We start from the raw sequence: 15,585 nt of genomic DNA, 5'->3' as shown, positions 1-15,585 counted from the left end.
GCATGGTCCTGCTTAGGCCTTATAGAGATAGTAGTACCCTGTTATGCTGAGAGGCTGTACAGCATTGTAGAAAGTAAGATAGTCTGTGGTCCAACAAATCTTTTAAGTGAAAAATGACTGAATTGGTTGGGCTGAGGGGGAGAAACAGAGATCTATTTAGGAAAAAATGTTTAAAAAATCAACTTAGTGATTCTAAGTTGATTCAACAGTTCTGTCATTTCAGCTTTACTCTAACATATCCGCAATAACTGTTGTGGTTTGCTCTGTATTTGTATATTTTTTCTTTCAACAAAATGCAGTGTTAATAACTTCCTCACTGCCTCCACTCATTCTTGTCTTAATCCAGTGCTCAAACGTTAAGCGACTCAGCAGGTCAGTAGATCTCCATATTTGCTATTCCTTGCAAATCCAGTGCCTGATTTTACTCCACCAGACTTCCTTACAAGTCCTTAGAAGTGGGAACTCTGCTGTTACTCAAAAAGGAGGTTTAATTCCAAACTCTTGCATGCTCTATTTATCCTAATGTCTGTAAATCTCATCTAATCAGCAAGCTAGGCAAACTCTTTTGTTCATTCCTATTCTATTAAACACAATCAGCTGCAGGCTAAATTAGCATTCCTAATACTTACTGATAGATTTTAGTGTGTATGTATGTGTTTGCATCTATATCTATACATGTGTGTATACCAGTAACAAAGATACATAGCACCAATAAGTTCATAGGAAGTTGCAATAGTCAAAATGAAGTTTAATACAAACACAATTTATACCTGATTTTAATCTTGGCATATAAGCCTGCTAAATATAATTAATCTTGTAGATACAAGGTGAAACCAACTCTGCTGTAGTGATACAGGTTTCCAACATCTCAGTCAATATTTGGACCCCTGTTTGGATCAGCGAAGAATGTCAGTCTGCTCTTGTGATGAGATTGTTAAATGAAAAAACGACTCAGTTGCGACAAAATTGTATTAGAATTTGTAAGAAATTTAATATGCTGTCAGCAAAGAAGTGTAATATCTCTTAAGCTTGTAGACTTAGTCTTACTGACTTACAAGCTGCTCACATACTTCCTTAGCAATTGCTGCAGTTGATTCATGAATAAAAGAAGCAACAGACAGGCCAAGGGCTTCATGTTGGAGGTAAGCTGCAACTGAAGAGTACATTCAGCCTGTCTCTGTCTCTCTTTGTCCTTTTTTCACCTCCCATTTTTTAATTGGTATTGGACTTAAGGATCAACATGTCAAAGAACTACACTTCTTTGAGCAGCAGCCTTCCAGACGAGGCCTGTACCAAGAATACAAGCTTCTGAAAAGCCTGATATTGCTAGACATTGAATTACAAGGAAAAACGGTACTGTGTTCAAAGCTAGTAAAGCATGGGTTTAATTAAAGGCAGAAATCATGATGTCAGTGAATAGCTGTGATTGTTACCAGGCAGTATTTGCCTTCCTGCAGGTGACTGCTACGAATCCTCCTACACACTCACAGGTTTACGTATTTCAAAGAGCAGCTTATGTATTTCCCAGATCAATTGATCCTACCTACTGAAAGAAGATGGAGTGTCAGAAATCTTCTATAAAAAGAAACAAATTCTCCTGAAGAGCGTTGTTACAAAGAAATGGCTTTTATTGTTGGAGGATGTTTTTAATGACTTTTTAGTTCAAACACAGGTGTATGTGTGTAGAAACACAATTTTCTTTTTATTTTGGATTGCAAGTCAGTTTCAGAGAAGCCAGAAGGTTGTCTCTGCTCTGTCAATATTTGTGACTGGTTAATGATCAACCTCTTGACCTCATGGCTGTTCCTGGTGTGCATCCAAATATCTCTTCTGCCTTCCCCTAAAAATAAAAAAGAAAAGAAAGAAAGTGAGTATAAATGCATGCTTCTATGTAAAAGCGAATGCATTCTGAGCCTGTTTTTTGGAAGATGACACAGATACCAAAGAGGTATGTGCTGTCAAGCCCCCATAAATTATTCAGCCTGTGAAGGTAATGTGAAGAAATGCAAACTTCTCTCACGTAATTTTTACTGCCAGGTATGTGGTAAATGGTTTCCTAATTGGAGTTTGCAGCTGTGATCTTACTTGACAGGACCATCAGGAACTGCACAACAGCCGCTGCCGTTAGAAGCTGCTGGCTGAAGCGTGCGGCTCAGACCTCAGCCTGGGATCCTTCGCAGGCTGAACAGGGCTGTCGCTGGAACTGGCTTCTGCTCAGTCTGGGCCTGATCCAAGCCTGCCGTGTTCATCGCAGCTTTTTTATTTCTTCTGTGGGCTTTGGATCAGACCCTGTGCCACTTCCTGGGCTAGGTCAATCTGTGCATTTTGCCTTGCACACTGTTGGGATTCCTGTTAGAGTGTGCAACATCAGTGTTAGAGAACAATGGAAATCCCATCGCAATGAGCTCAGTAGAATTTGCTTTCTTTCTCCCCTCTTTTTTCCTTCTTTTACCCCCTTGCTTGCACTTCATTTTGTCTTTGTCTTGTTTGCAGTCTAATTCACCCTTGCTGGTTTTGTGACCATATACCAATTTCATTCACCTTTCCCCTCTGAAGGAAAGTCAGAGTTTTCCGAATGCTCAGTAGAATGGAGAGCAGTTCCTCGCTTGTGATGTTTCTCCTATTAATGTGCTCTGTCAACAGCAGCTGTCCGTATTCAGGTAGGTGCTTCCGATTTACATTTTTAACCTAATTGTTTTCTTGTGAGAATCTCAGCACAAGGTCCTAGAGGTTCAAGAAACACTTCTTGAAATACATCAGAGAAAAATGAGTACTTGTGTGTATTTCTGAGAGAAATCAGCCTTTCACAACTTCCTTCTTAGACCACTATCCTGTTTTTCCTGTATCCTTTTGTGACATTGGAACCAAAATCTGAATTATTATTTGCATGGCGATGTTTTTAAATTTGGGAAGCTAAAATTAGGCATTTTCAACATGTGTTCTTGGACGAATGTTGATTTTACTACAGTTATACAAGATTTGGAAATGGTTTCAGAGAGCTTTAGAGCACGTGTGAGAATGTGCAGGATCTCACAGGTCATTATGGCCATCCTTGCAGAGGGAGGAGGAGCAGAAGAAGATACCAGTAGTAGAAGTGGTATCTGCAAGTCAGAGGGCTTTACAGCAGGCATATCCTCTATGTGATGGTACTTAAAACTGGTAGATCCTTTAAAGATTACTGCAGAACTCAAAGGGTGATAAAAGGTAATTTCACTAATCCAGGTGAAAGACAACTTTGCCTTTACTGGACATCAGGATCTGTCCAAAGCTTTTCTCAGCTAAGAGTTATTGTGGCCGGTTTCTAGACGCCTAGAAATGAAGCAATTTGATATTATTCTAGAGTTTCAGTCATTGCTGTAAATACTGATCCTGCAACTGCAAAGAAATGTGGGAACTTATGGTCCATCTGCAAAAGTGGGCTCGTTGTCAGAGAATGAACTTACTTCTTAAAACACTTCTTACCATCATTTTTTCACGTTTTATCACATATGGATGGGTTTTAAATATAGATCCCCACTTCTGGACATCTTACAGAAAGACAAAAATCTCCTTGTACTCTAAGTAGTGACTCAGGGCTCAATTCAGTCACCACATGTAACTGTCTGGAGGTATTTGAGATGGCACCTGGTATCAGTACATCCACAAGGGCTGCACGAGCCCTCACTTTCCTTCAGAGCATCCTGGCTGGACAATCCTGGGGTCACTGTGCTTCAGCTCGAGATGCAATAGCAAAGGCTTGGTAGCATCAGCAGGAGATAGATGGGGAGGACCTTACTGCGGTATTCCCTCTTCTGGCCACTCTGCTTCATTTGTTGGCACTAATAGCTGTTGAGCCATTGCAGCAGATAGCTTTGTGCAGTGAAGTGGAAATGAACTGAATATAAGTACACAACTGACACTTTATGTATTTATTATAATGAAGGAGTGGCATCTGTATTATTGTGTCCACAGTAGCTACCTGGAAAGTCTCCATTACTGAACATCTAAAAAAGGTGACATTGAATAGAAATCAAATTTCTGCTTTCAGCTTTATTTCCACGTGCACACGCAGCCAGGCAACTAGTAATCACTGTGAATCAGGAAAGAGTTAGCAGAAAAATACAACCAGCTCCAAAGAAGCTGCAATACTCAGGAGTCTTGTGGGGAAAAAATATTCCTGTGCTAGTCTACAAGTCTCAGTAATGAACCAGCAGGTTCTTGCTTCTAAATGTCATTGCCCAGGCTGGGGCAAGGTGTCTGAATTCCTCCAACAAGCGGCACAGAGGTGTGAAGTTTCTGAATTAATGGAAGCTGCTCTGCAATTGCGTCTCTTCCTGAGACACAGCCAGTGCTGCTGGTGCTGTGACAGGGCATGCTGACAGCCACAGTGTGACTGCCACAGACTTGCAAATTACCTAAGTTGAAACACAATAATAGGTTTTGTGGTTTGTTTGTGTTTTGTAGGCTTTTTTTTCCTTATGAGGGTGATCAAATCTTTAATATAGCAAGAGATTTTAGGGATAGTCTTATATAATGTTTTTAAGCCCTTTCCACAGGAGAAAGCAAGCTAAGAATATCTAGTATTATTTCACTTAGTAAATCTTCAGTTACAATGCCTGTGATTGGCACAGTTTAAAAAAAAAAAAGGCAAAAAAACTCAAAGTCATGGATCTGGTTCTATTAAATGAGCTGGATCATTTAAATCCATTAAAATAAAGCTTAAACTACTATTGCCTTTGATTAGGACACAGGCTAATTTTATTTTCAGTTGTGCTGCTTACATAGTTTGCTTTTTTTTTTTCCTATACTTTATTTTGTTTGTCTAACTGAAAGCATGCATGGCTATTACTGTAATGATGCAGGTTTGTGGTCTTCCATTGTCATTAACTGTTTGATTTTGTTTTTCTAGTGTTCATGACAAGAGACAAAGCACATCAGGTGCTGAAAGTCCAGAAGCGTGCTAACTATTTTCTGGAAGAGATTCGTCCAGGGAACTTGGAGAGAGAATGCAATGAGGAAAAGTGTTCATTTGAGGAGGCTAAGGAGATCTTCCATTCACAGGAAAAAACGGTGAGGAAATTAATGGTGAGATACAAGGAATTGCCCTCAGCAAGACTCCACCAAAAGATAAACCATGTACTCTAACTGCAAATGACTTACCAATAGGAAAAAATATTCTATCCTTTTTATTTTTGTGTATTACTCAAAGTTCCCACTATCTAATCAGCTATAAAACCACAATGCAGAAAATGTGTGGAGGCAAGTTGGGCTCAGTTGGAAGGTGTATGGGTAGTGGAGTAGATATTCCTGATGAACTTGCAGTGTGGATATTCTCGTTACAACGTAACACTGGTTTACTCTGGGACTACATGGTCCATTTGCCTTAATCTTGTTCAGAAAAAGGTAATTTTTGTGTCTTGCAAAAGTTAAAATGGCATTAATTGCTTCACTCTTACTGTCCCCAGTTAACCAGCACATTTAACCGATGTCTGCACTGCTGAACAGAGGGGCTTTCTCAGCAGCTCTTTGCTTAAAGTTGTTCACACATTGCAGCACTTAGCTTCAGGCATCCAGCCTACAGGACTGTCCAGAACACTGCAAGGAGCCTGGGCTGCTTTCTGGGTATAGGGTGCGCAGGGGCACCCTTTCTTTTTCACCTACCCTTTCTGGGCAGGTGCCTCTGACAAGGGCCTTGGAAGATCCGTGCACTGAAGAGCTGGAAAAGCTGCTGCTTCAGACTGGAATTCTGGCCCTTGCCAGATCCCGGCAAGCTTAGAGCTGCAAGCAGGCAGAGACGTTCACTTGGGACCCACCTTGGGAAACCTGCTAGCTCTGACAGGCACCAGCAGCAATCCTTGCGAAGCTGCTGCAGCCTGTGGCCTGACTCTGGCAGGTTGATCCTTATGGATTCTGCAGCTTCGTAGTCAGGACAGTCAATCAGGGCAGTCTGTGAGATCTTGCTTTCTAAGCAAGTGCTGTAATTATCAGGTTGTTAGATAAATGTTAACACAATTCCTTTAAAGTATACAAAACTTGCTTTAGTCAGAGCCTCAGTCCACGAACACGATTCTGGCATTTTCAGAGGGCACCTGCTTGATCATGATCATCAGATCCCTCCAAATACATGGGAGGAGCACCTTGGTCTCATGGCCTCCTAGCACCCAGCTGGGAGGTGGGGCTCCAGGCCTTCTGCTGGGGACCTTTCTGCTGAAGCAGGAGTTGGAACTGCAGTTTTAATTAGAGGTGCCTGATTTCTCTCTACCCTGAGTTACCTAGGTGGCATCTACTTAGCAGGTAGTACTATGCAGTAGAAATGGCTCTTAAGAGTGAAGCAGTTGATGCTGAGGGTCTTGCATGGGCACATTTTGGGTAGAAGGTGCAGGGGGTACGTTTCAAACTACTAGGATGGTGCCACAGACCTTTCACTGGCTGGAGGATTTATGGGTCTAAGCTTTGTTTGATTTTCATCCCAGTACAATCCAGTTTATGCATTCTGTGGCTGATCTGAAGAGAGCTGCATGGGGTTGATCAAGAGATCTGCTTCAAGAATATATTTCGTTGTTCTAATCAAAATCTTATAATGCGCCCTAGATAGACGGTTTTCTAAATGACAAGTAGCCAGTATGGCCATTTAATGACTGGTTTTTATTTATTTATTTTTATTATTATTTGTGATTTTTTCTTGCAGATGGAGTTTTGGTTCAATTACAAAGGTAGGTATAAAAGGAATTTTAAAAAAATCTATTTATTGTGTTCCTTCTCGATACAAAGAATTATGTGGAAGTTAAAAAACAGACTTCTCTTAATTCCTGGAATTACGCTATGGCTTGTTTATTCTTCTTAGGTTTAAATCCATGTAGTACAAATCCCTGTAAAAATGGTGGAGTCTGCAAAGTAAGACACTACAATTACTTTTGCATCTGCCCCCCAAAATTTGGAGGAGACACCTGTGAAGAAGGTGAGTACAGGAAAACACACTTTGACATTCTTTGTGAAGGAAGGGTTAAGGCTGGAATTTGCTCCTTGGACACTTGAGCTGAGCCTTTACACAAGCTTTTTCACTGAGGTTATCAGTGTTGACTTCATGTGTCCCATACACATCTGGGCTGCTGTTTAAGATTAACACATTAGAATGGTGGTTTTGGACATGGCACTGGGGCAACACCATAGGGAGTCACGACAGTGTCTGTAGCTGGTTCTAGCCGTGTTGTGCAGAGGAGGGTGGCACCGCCTGTGTCACACAGCAGCTGCAGTTCTGGGCTCTTGCTGATCTTTGCAAGCCTAGAGGAAAGCACATGTCCATCTCCCATCTTCCCCCAAGAAAGGGCAGGGAATTAGTTATTTTTATCACTTTAGAGTGATAACAAATTCAGCAACTCCATAGAAGCTTGCACTGGCGATCTTTCATGGTGAGGCCCTGTATTTCATGGTGAAGCCCTGTTCTCTTTTTAATTTTATTGAGTAAATCCATCAGACAAATTAGCCAAAGCTTGTTGTAAAGAACAACAACAAGAAAAAGAAAATAAATTCTGTATTTATGTTGTAATGTGAGAATGATGAGGGATGAAATAGAAAAGTCGCGTGTCTCTTACCAGATCCTTGGTCCTCTGAAATACTATGTCCAGTCTGCAAATGACTGAAGCATGAAATCACGGAAGTGGAAACTACAAGTCATAAATAAGTTTTCCCCAAGACTTGGCTTCCCACCAAAATACTCAGCTCTTTAAATCTGCTATAATATAGTAGGAAAGGTTTGAAGAAGGATCAAAAGTGGATGCATGTAGAAGCGTGGGGTCTTCCAGGCATGTTATTGCTCCTGCTTTACAGGCAGAAAGGCCTAGAGCTCAGCTGTGGCCTCGGAACAAAGCAGGCAAATAAATAATAAAATGGTACAAACAGGAGAACTAAAGTAGACACATGTCGACGTGCTTGTTTTACTACACAGATCAGGGTGTTTTTTTTCTGGGCCTGTGAGTAGTTCCTGCTGTTTCCGTTCCAGTTTTCAGCAGTTTTTTCCCTACATTCTGACACAGTTCTTCCCCAGTGCTAGCAGCGACAAGCTGCTCAGGCTCTGTTGGCAGCACTAACCCAGCAGCTGCCTGTCTCCTTCACAGAAAAGTTCGAGTGCTGGTATAAGAACGGTGGGTGCTGGCAGTACTGCAGGGACAGCAGTCGCTCCTTTCATGTGGAATGCTCCTGCACAAAGGACTACACCCTGCACGAGGACGGGAAGAGGTGCGTGCAAGCAGGTGAGGTGTGATCAGCTCAGTTGCGTTAGGTAAGGCGCAGATTGGCAGGCGCTGTCTTTTTTTCTTTTCACTAGCTGTAGAAGAGCTACACACTGTGTAGCTGCTTTAACGCATAGAAAAAGTCATTTATTTGCCTTTAGTATTAAGGTGCACCTTAGGTTTTTCTCTAACGCAGTGCCCCCCTGAGCAAGCAGGGGCCCAGGGGCAGCACGGTCTGGACGGCAGCGTAGCCTCAGAGCCATTTCCCTGCGTGCCGACGCCACCCTTCAGCTTCCTGAGGAGAAGGGACCCGACCACAGCGCGGGCTCTGCCCAAGTCCGTGTTAGGGCACCAACGCGTCATGTCGCATCGGGCGCTGTGGGTGTCCCCTTCTGTCCTGAAGCGAGCGCTTGGCAGGCGGTGCTGTGATACCAGCCAGGGCTGATGCCGGTGGCTCAGAAGAGGCCTAGCCATGTGCTGGGATTTTCACTAATTAACTTGATGCACCTTGATTGGGTGATTGGGGGGCAGGCGCTTGACATCAAGGCATCCGGGTCGTTTCTGGGCTCTTACAGTCAGTTTGATTTTTTTGACAGGAAAAGTACTGCTTTTGTGTGACACCACACCAAGCAGCCTAAGCTCAAAGCTTTTTTTTGCTCCCTCCAGGACCCTTTCCGTGTGGCCTGATTAAAGCCAGGCGTGCCGTGCGAGAGGAGCCTCTGGGGCAAACAAGGATCCCAAGGGAGCTGAGGAACGATGTGGCCACGTGGAATGAGAGCATGGCAGGAACAGTCAAGCCCTCTGAGATGGAGCTAAGCACTGTCAGGGAAAATGAAACATTAGAGGATGATTCTGAGCAAAGCACAATCGTGGAGGATGCTGCTGGACCAAAGGAGGTGGGAGTAGATGCTTCCAGCTGCACCGAGACGCCGGTGGACTCTGGCACCCAGAAGCAGCTGGGGCAGGAGGGGGCTACCCCTGAGCACGCAGCCACGGAGGGGACAGCCAGGCCTGGGCTGCGGTGGAGTGAGCCGCCCCAGGGCCCTGCACAGCACAACGAGACCGCAGCAGCTGCTGCCAGGCAGGAAGAAACAGTGGAAAATGCTTCTGGGCAGAACCAAACAGGGCAGAGCATGTGCCAAAACGAAACTGGGGCAATTCAAACCATGTGCGATGGGCTTAATGAGAGCAGTGATGCCACAAACGCTTCAGGCATGGCTCAGCACAACCAGCCAAACATCAGCTCTACCTCAGAGCACGACAGCTCCAGGATAACCGGAGGAACGTTGTGTCATCGCGGACATTGCCCCTGGCAGGTAATAAATACCAAAACAGAATGCTTGCTTTCTTTATCGTGGGGACCATCTGTTGCAGGTTTCACCAATCATTATAAGCATGTGTGTGTTTTTTTTTTTTACAGAAAAGTATATTACCTATAGAGGTAACATACTTCTCAAACTTCTGCAGTTCTTTTTGAGTGTATACATTTTAGTTGTCATCTTCATCATTCTCCCTTGTCCCCAGCACTGTCTTCTGCACTTCTGTGTTCAGAGTTTAGTACACTCTCTCTTAACTAAATAAATCAGATCTTTTCTTGCTCTGTTAATCAGATTCTTTGTTTCTGAGGCTCTTGATGCTTGACTCCTTTTGGAATGGCTGATGGTATGGTCACAAAAGTTTTCTGTCACCAGGTGAGACTCGTGCACTGAGCTTTTCATACTTGTTACAGGTAAGAAGGTAAAACTGAGGGCTCCAAACTGAAGGCAAGTGGCATGTGGCAAATCGGGGAACTTGGCTGAAGTGTTTCCCTTATTTCCATTATTCTGCTTTTTTCGTGTCCTTCATTGTTACTAATTTTTGCTTATTTATATTGTCTCCATTCCGTCAGTATACTTTTTTATTTCTGGGCTTCTGCTTAGAAGGGTAACATACTGATGTAAAAAAACCCTCAGAGTTCTGTCAGTCAGTTTTACTGCTTTAATTTGACATTTTTCCCTTTCCATACATCCGGAGGTGTTTTACAGGTGGACCAATAATAAGCTCAACGTGTAAGGACAGTGCACTCATTTTGGACTCTTGCAAGCTGAAGCATCACTACCAACTGTGTTGGTTTCCACCATCTTACACACTTCTAATAAGAAAGCTACCCCTTGCCACTTAAGCAAATGAGCCCCGATTTTGGGGTGCAAGAGGGGAATATGGGCTGAATGCTTGCTGAAGTATAGTTTCTTCTTCAAATACAAAGTGTTACCACTACGGAAGTTTTAAATTTACATTATCTCAATTAGGGGGAGTAGATTTTTTTCCCCTTCTTAAGAAGAATCTTTCAAACACTTTTCATGCTTGCTATTTATCTCCAAAACAGAACATTACAAGCACCCAGAATTAAGTCAATATGGCATATGTAAAACATGACGTTACTCTAGGCACTAGACCAAGGTACTAGACCAGACTGTTGCTGCTTTTTCTACCATCTGATGATTCACTTCTCTGGAACTGCAGAGTACCGATCAGGTCATCGTCAGCTTCTGCTCTTCACAGCTTTTTGATTCATTAGTCTTAGCGTCATCATCTTTGCTAGATGCACTGTAGCTGCACCGATTAATAACACTTTGCTCCTCTTCTTCCATACAGGTTTTGATCCGAAATAGCGGAGGAAATGGTTTTTGTGGAGGGAGCTTAATCAACAGCCGCTGGGTGGTCACAGCTGCTCACTGCCTCGATCTCGTTAGGCCACACCATGTTACTGTGGGTAAGTACTGTTCTTGCGCTCTATGTTCGATAAACCTAGAGCTAATCTCTTAAAATATATTTTGCATTGTACATAAGCAAGGTTTGGTTGAGAAACAACCAGCCCCATCCAAGCAGACTTGGATTTACTCTGCCTCCTCCCTGGCAACAATTAAGTGTAAAGGTATACAGCTAGTCCCTTGTTTTCACGAGAATTTGACACTGTATGGCAGAAATTTATATTTTTCTGTCTCCCATTTCTGCAAACTCATTGTGTTTGGTGCCCTAGCCATGGCACCTCTCAGAAGGAAGGAGGATGCCTGATGGTCTACTCTCATGTCAGCTTTAAGATTAATTTCTTATCGAGAGGCCCACTTTTTATTGCCAAGAACTGCCTCTCAGAGCAGAAAGCACCTGTACCCTGGTAATGTACTACAGCACAGGTTACAATAGCAGGAGTTAGACGCCCTTGCAGTAGGCGTGCTGCCATAAATAGTCTTGTGCTTGAAACCGCTGGAAAAGAAATGTGCAACAAGAGCAAACAGAATACAACACTGATAACTGGTAAGAAACAATTCTTCAGCTTTATCCATGACTGCATCTTAATGTTTGTCATATTCCTGAGGCCTACTGCAAGGCTAGACAAACTGTTCAAAATACAGTTCCTACTAAAAGGCACTGACAGGATTTATGGTAAAATCCCTACACAGGAATCCCTGTTCTCTGTAAATGGTTATTTATCTACACACATTTATCAACATTATCTACACATTTATCTACAGTATTTATCTACACATTTATCAACAACTCTGTTTTGCCCCTAAAGAGCAAACTGGTAAGTTTGATTTGGGGGAAATCACATCTGCAATATAAAAGGTTATTTTACAGAGCTTGCTCTTGTTTTCATCTGTGTCTTCTTAGGACTAAAGGTCAAAGCATTAATCCACTGAACTTCCTTTTAGCCCCTGAGGATACAGTACAGGCCATTTACAGTTCACATTTTACCTTTTTGTGACCACAGGTGATTTTGACAAGTATCGCAGAGAACTGAATGAACAGAAGATTGGCGTGGAACAGAGCTGGACACACCCACATTACGATTCAAATAACTACAACGGTGACATAGCCTTGCTGTACTTAAGCAGTGACGTCGTTTTTAATGAGTATGTACTTCCCATCTGCCTTCCTAGCCCTAACCTGGCAGCTCTGCTGTCTGAGGAAGGCACAGTGGGGATGGTAAGCGGATGGGGTGCCACTCATGTCAGGGGTTCAACTCTGCGCTTCCTCATGAAAGTCAGGCTGCCCATTGTAAACATGGACACGTGTCAGCAGGCGACGGACAGAATCATTACCGATAACATGTTCTGCGCAGGCTACGCCACTGAAGCTGCAGATGCCTGCAAGGGCGATAGTGGCGGCCCTTTTGCAGTACCTTACCACAACACTTGGTTTCTTTTAGGCATTGTAAGCTGGGGTGAGGGCTGTGCTGAAAAAGGAAAGTACGGTGTGTATACAAGAGTAGCCAATTACATTACATGGATTAAAGAGACTGTTGACAGTGTAGCAGATTCAGAAAAGTTTTCCATTAACTTTTCTTAATAGCATCTTTAAAAAGTGATTTTTATTACAGTGTTTGAGTCTGAGACACGATTCAGTTCCTGTCCTTAATGAACAATTAAGAATGAACAATTTAACAAACTATGGTAAACAGAGACTCAAGTATTACTAAGCAAAATACTTATGTATAATAAAGAATTGATCCTTTAAGTACAAAGGAGACAACTGCAACTTTTTGTCTATGTAAAGTTCCTCTTAGGAAGGTTTGGGTTTGTTTGGGTGTACTTTTGTTGTTGTTACCCGGTTGTGTTTGGTTTTTAGAGAAAGATAAACTTTCTGCTTCTCAAGAATACATTCACATCACAAAAGCAAGCTACGGTTCCTGTACGTGAATTAGTCACTTTAAAAATGACGTGCTTTTCTAGTAGTGTTTGTTCTATGGTTATCAAACACCATGCTGGATACAGTAGTTCAGGCTCTATGAAGTTTCATCATGTGTGCAACTGTTACTTCAAATACAATTCATTTTACTAAAATACAAATGCTTTCTGATACAAAAACGTTTGAATAGAATCTTGTATTACAAAGTGCACTGGATAAACTCTAGGAGAGAGAGCTCAACTGGCTGCAGCTAAACAAACAGAAGAATTACATGGTAGAGTTCTGAAAGAAAATTGTTACTTTAATGGGGTGAGAGGAAGAAGGAACTGCTGCAGCTGGTGAGGAAAGGTGTGCAGATGGGGTGTGTGCCTCACCCATCCAGCTCTGGGCAGAGTACTACAGAAGTGGAACCACAGAACACAGAGCTGCAGGAGCAGCAGACAAACAGAGCTGTCCATTTTCATACCTTTTTTCTAAGGGGAAAAAAAAAAATCTTTACTCTAAAGACTCCCTCACCCCCTACGCAGTGATGTTATTTAGCTCTCACAGTATGCATTGAAAACCAGCCCTTCAAACACGAAGAATATGAACATGCTTGACTGGGGAGAGAAAAAGAAATCAAAAAAACAACCCACACATATAAGCAACTTCTTTTTATGATAGAACATTTTAACTATGTGCACCTAGCCATTCCTCTAATAGGCTATTTCTCCACATACCATTAGAAGCACCACATGCTTCAAACAAGTGCGCAATGACAAAGATGCAGATGGAACAAAATACCCGTGGGCCAGAGTAAGATCCCCCAACTAGTTACCTGCTTTGCGTACCTACGCTGCTAAACACAGAATCACTTTTCTCTGCTGCAATTAACAGATGGTCTTTGTGACCTATGTCCAAAGACATTTTGATTTGGGAACCTTTCTTGCAATTCACTATTAAGTTCTAATTAAAAAAAAAGATGTACATTACTAGGTCTCTTCTTCAGCTTTGTTCACAGCTTTATACAAGTCCATTATTCCCACTCTGTAAGAAACAAACCCTTGTTGTTTGTCTGTCTTACAGAATATATGATATAGCGCTATTGTGATGAATTTTGATGACAAGAAACTGCATATTGAGGCAACCCAAGACCACCAGGGTCTGTACTTCAAGAAAATGCTTAAGCTAAAACAGCCCACAACTCCCCCCCCACCCCGAGTGCAGTACCAGACTGCAGTACCAGAACTAAAAAAAAAAAAAAAAAGTCTGAAAAAAAAACCAAACTAAAAAGCTATCCTAATCCATAGGTCACCAGGACCAAATGAAACTTGGACAGGAACAGATCCATACTGCACTTATTTTCACTTAGTTTGCACCTGCCAATATGGCAGTAAAGAATCCCATCATTCAATAAATTCTTAATTTAAAAAAAAAAAAACTTGGAACACTTACCATACTAAAACCAAAAACCACACACCTGAGATAAGTTACTGAGTCATACAAGTATAACTGCTAAGAGCAGATGAAGTAATCTTACAACTGGAATTCCTTTAGCAGGCTTCAGCGCAGGCATTCTTCAGTTTGTGCTCAACGTTCATGTCCTAACATACAGCTTTACTTTAGCATCACAGCCCCCCACTGTCAAATATTTCAAGTGCAAGCACCCACATTCTTGCATTCTCTCCACTAGCAGTTCCAGCAGACACTGGGGATGCTAAGTGCTTTTTATGTCATGCCACACCAAGATCCCTACCTCACAGAATTCACGTTAGTCTTCATAAGCCAACAGGCTGCGTTCCTCTGGAATAAAGGCAACGTTCTTACTGAAATTACAGCTGCCAGTTCTCCACGCAGGAAGTCATCCTTTTCTTGTAGGCAAGCTCAGCAGACAAAAAGACTTTCAGAGGCAATGGTACAGAGCAGAGGTACACAGTTTTGCTCTGCAGCATCAGGGACAAATAGCAGCATTATCTACCTAATGCAGAGACAGGAGCCTTCTCCTTACCACTGATAAAATAAGCCTTTTGCAAAGTCCTTAGTAGGCTACAAACAACATGTTTGTTCCACCCAAACATTACAGCAGGACAAAAAAAGGTAAACGTCTTTCAACTGTACTAAATGAAGTCACGGCAGCATCAAAACCAGCAGTCAAGGCTCCACACAGGCAGAGTCCTGAGCTGAGCACTCTGAGAAGTGTCCAGCAATCTGGCAGTCCTCCCCAGCGGTCTCAACACCCTTGACTCCAAAGTATGGCTTACTGTACACATACCCTATGCTCTGGTGCCTCACAGAAAAGCCCTCCAGCTGCAGTCAGTTGCTCTCCAGTAGCAGTCACTGTTGAAGGCTTTGCTGTTAGCACAAAGGATCAATACAAGTAGAATATTGTTGTCTTACTTACACCAACCATTTTAACTGGAGGCAGCTGGATTTTTTTGCAGTCAGCCTTCTGGTCTTCTCTTGAACTTTGCATCATGCATTCATGAAAAATGGAATCCTTCAAGCGGAAGATGATCAGTATTTCTGTTATCAATTCCAATATGTATCTCTCAAAAGACAGATACACTGACATATTAAAAATCACTGAACAAATAAGAAATGCAAAATGGTAAACAAAATTCATGATTATCAACCTTTCCACATGTCAAGTACACTTTTTTGGGGGGAAATTTCAGATATCCACTGTCTTCTCAGGACTCCATGCGTACACTGTCTTGAGCAATTAATAGAC

General features: G+C 42.3%; 1 protein-coding gene across 1 annotated transcript; it reads left to right on the top strand.

The window, feature by feature from the left end:
* Positions 1-134: 134 nt before the first annotated feature.
* On the top strand, positions 135-15,461 carry LOC106040269 (coagulation factor X-like). The gene is made up of 8 exons (XM_067002647.1): positions 135-2,660; positions 4,889-5,049; positions 6,668-6,692; positions 6,824-6,937; positions 8,094-8,228; positions 8,874-9,523; positions 10,842-10,959; positions 11,959-15,461. The coding sequence occupies exons 1-8, from the start codon at positions 2,576-2,578 to the stop codon at positions 12,534-12,536; spliced, it is 1,866 nt and encodes a 621-aa protein (XP_066858748.1). The 5' UTR covers positions 135-2,575; the 3' UTR covers positions 12,537-15,461.
* The last annotated feature ends 124 nt before the right edge of the window (positions 15,462-15,585 follow it).

The sequence above is a fragment of the Anser cygnoides genome, chromosome 9 (genome assembly GCF_040182565.1).
Source record: "Anser cygnoides isolate HZ-2024a breed goose chromosome 9, Taihu_goose_T2T_genome, whole genome shotgun sequence".
NCBI lineage: Eukaryota > Metazoa > Chordata > Aves > Anseriformes > Anatidae > Anser > Anser cygnoides.
This window is presented reverse-complemented; position numbering and strand designations above follow the sequence as displayed.

What these genes read in the sequence shown, in the direction of transcription:
- LOC106040269 (XM_067002647.1), top strand. Translation starts at nt 2,576, where the DNA reads ATGCTCAGTAGAATGGAGAGCAGTTCCTCGCTTGTGATGTTTCTCCTA. An exon ending in TCCATTCACAGGAAAAAACG is followed by an intron (nt 5,050 to 6,667) that starts GTGAGGAAATTA and finishes TTTTTCTTGCAG; the next exon opens with ATGGAGTTTTGGTTCAATTA. An exon ending in GAAGAGGTGCGTGCAAGCAG is followed by an intron (nt 8,229 to 8,873) that starts GTGAGGTGTGAT and finishes TGCTCCCTCCAG; the next exon opens with GACCCTTTCCGTGTGGCCTG.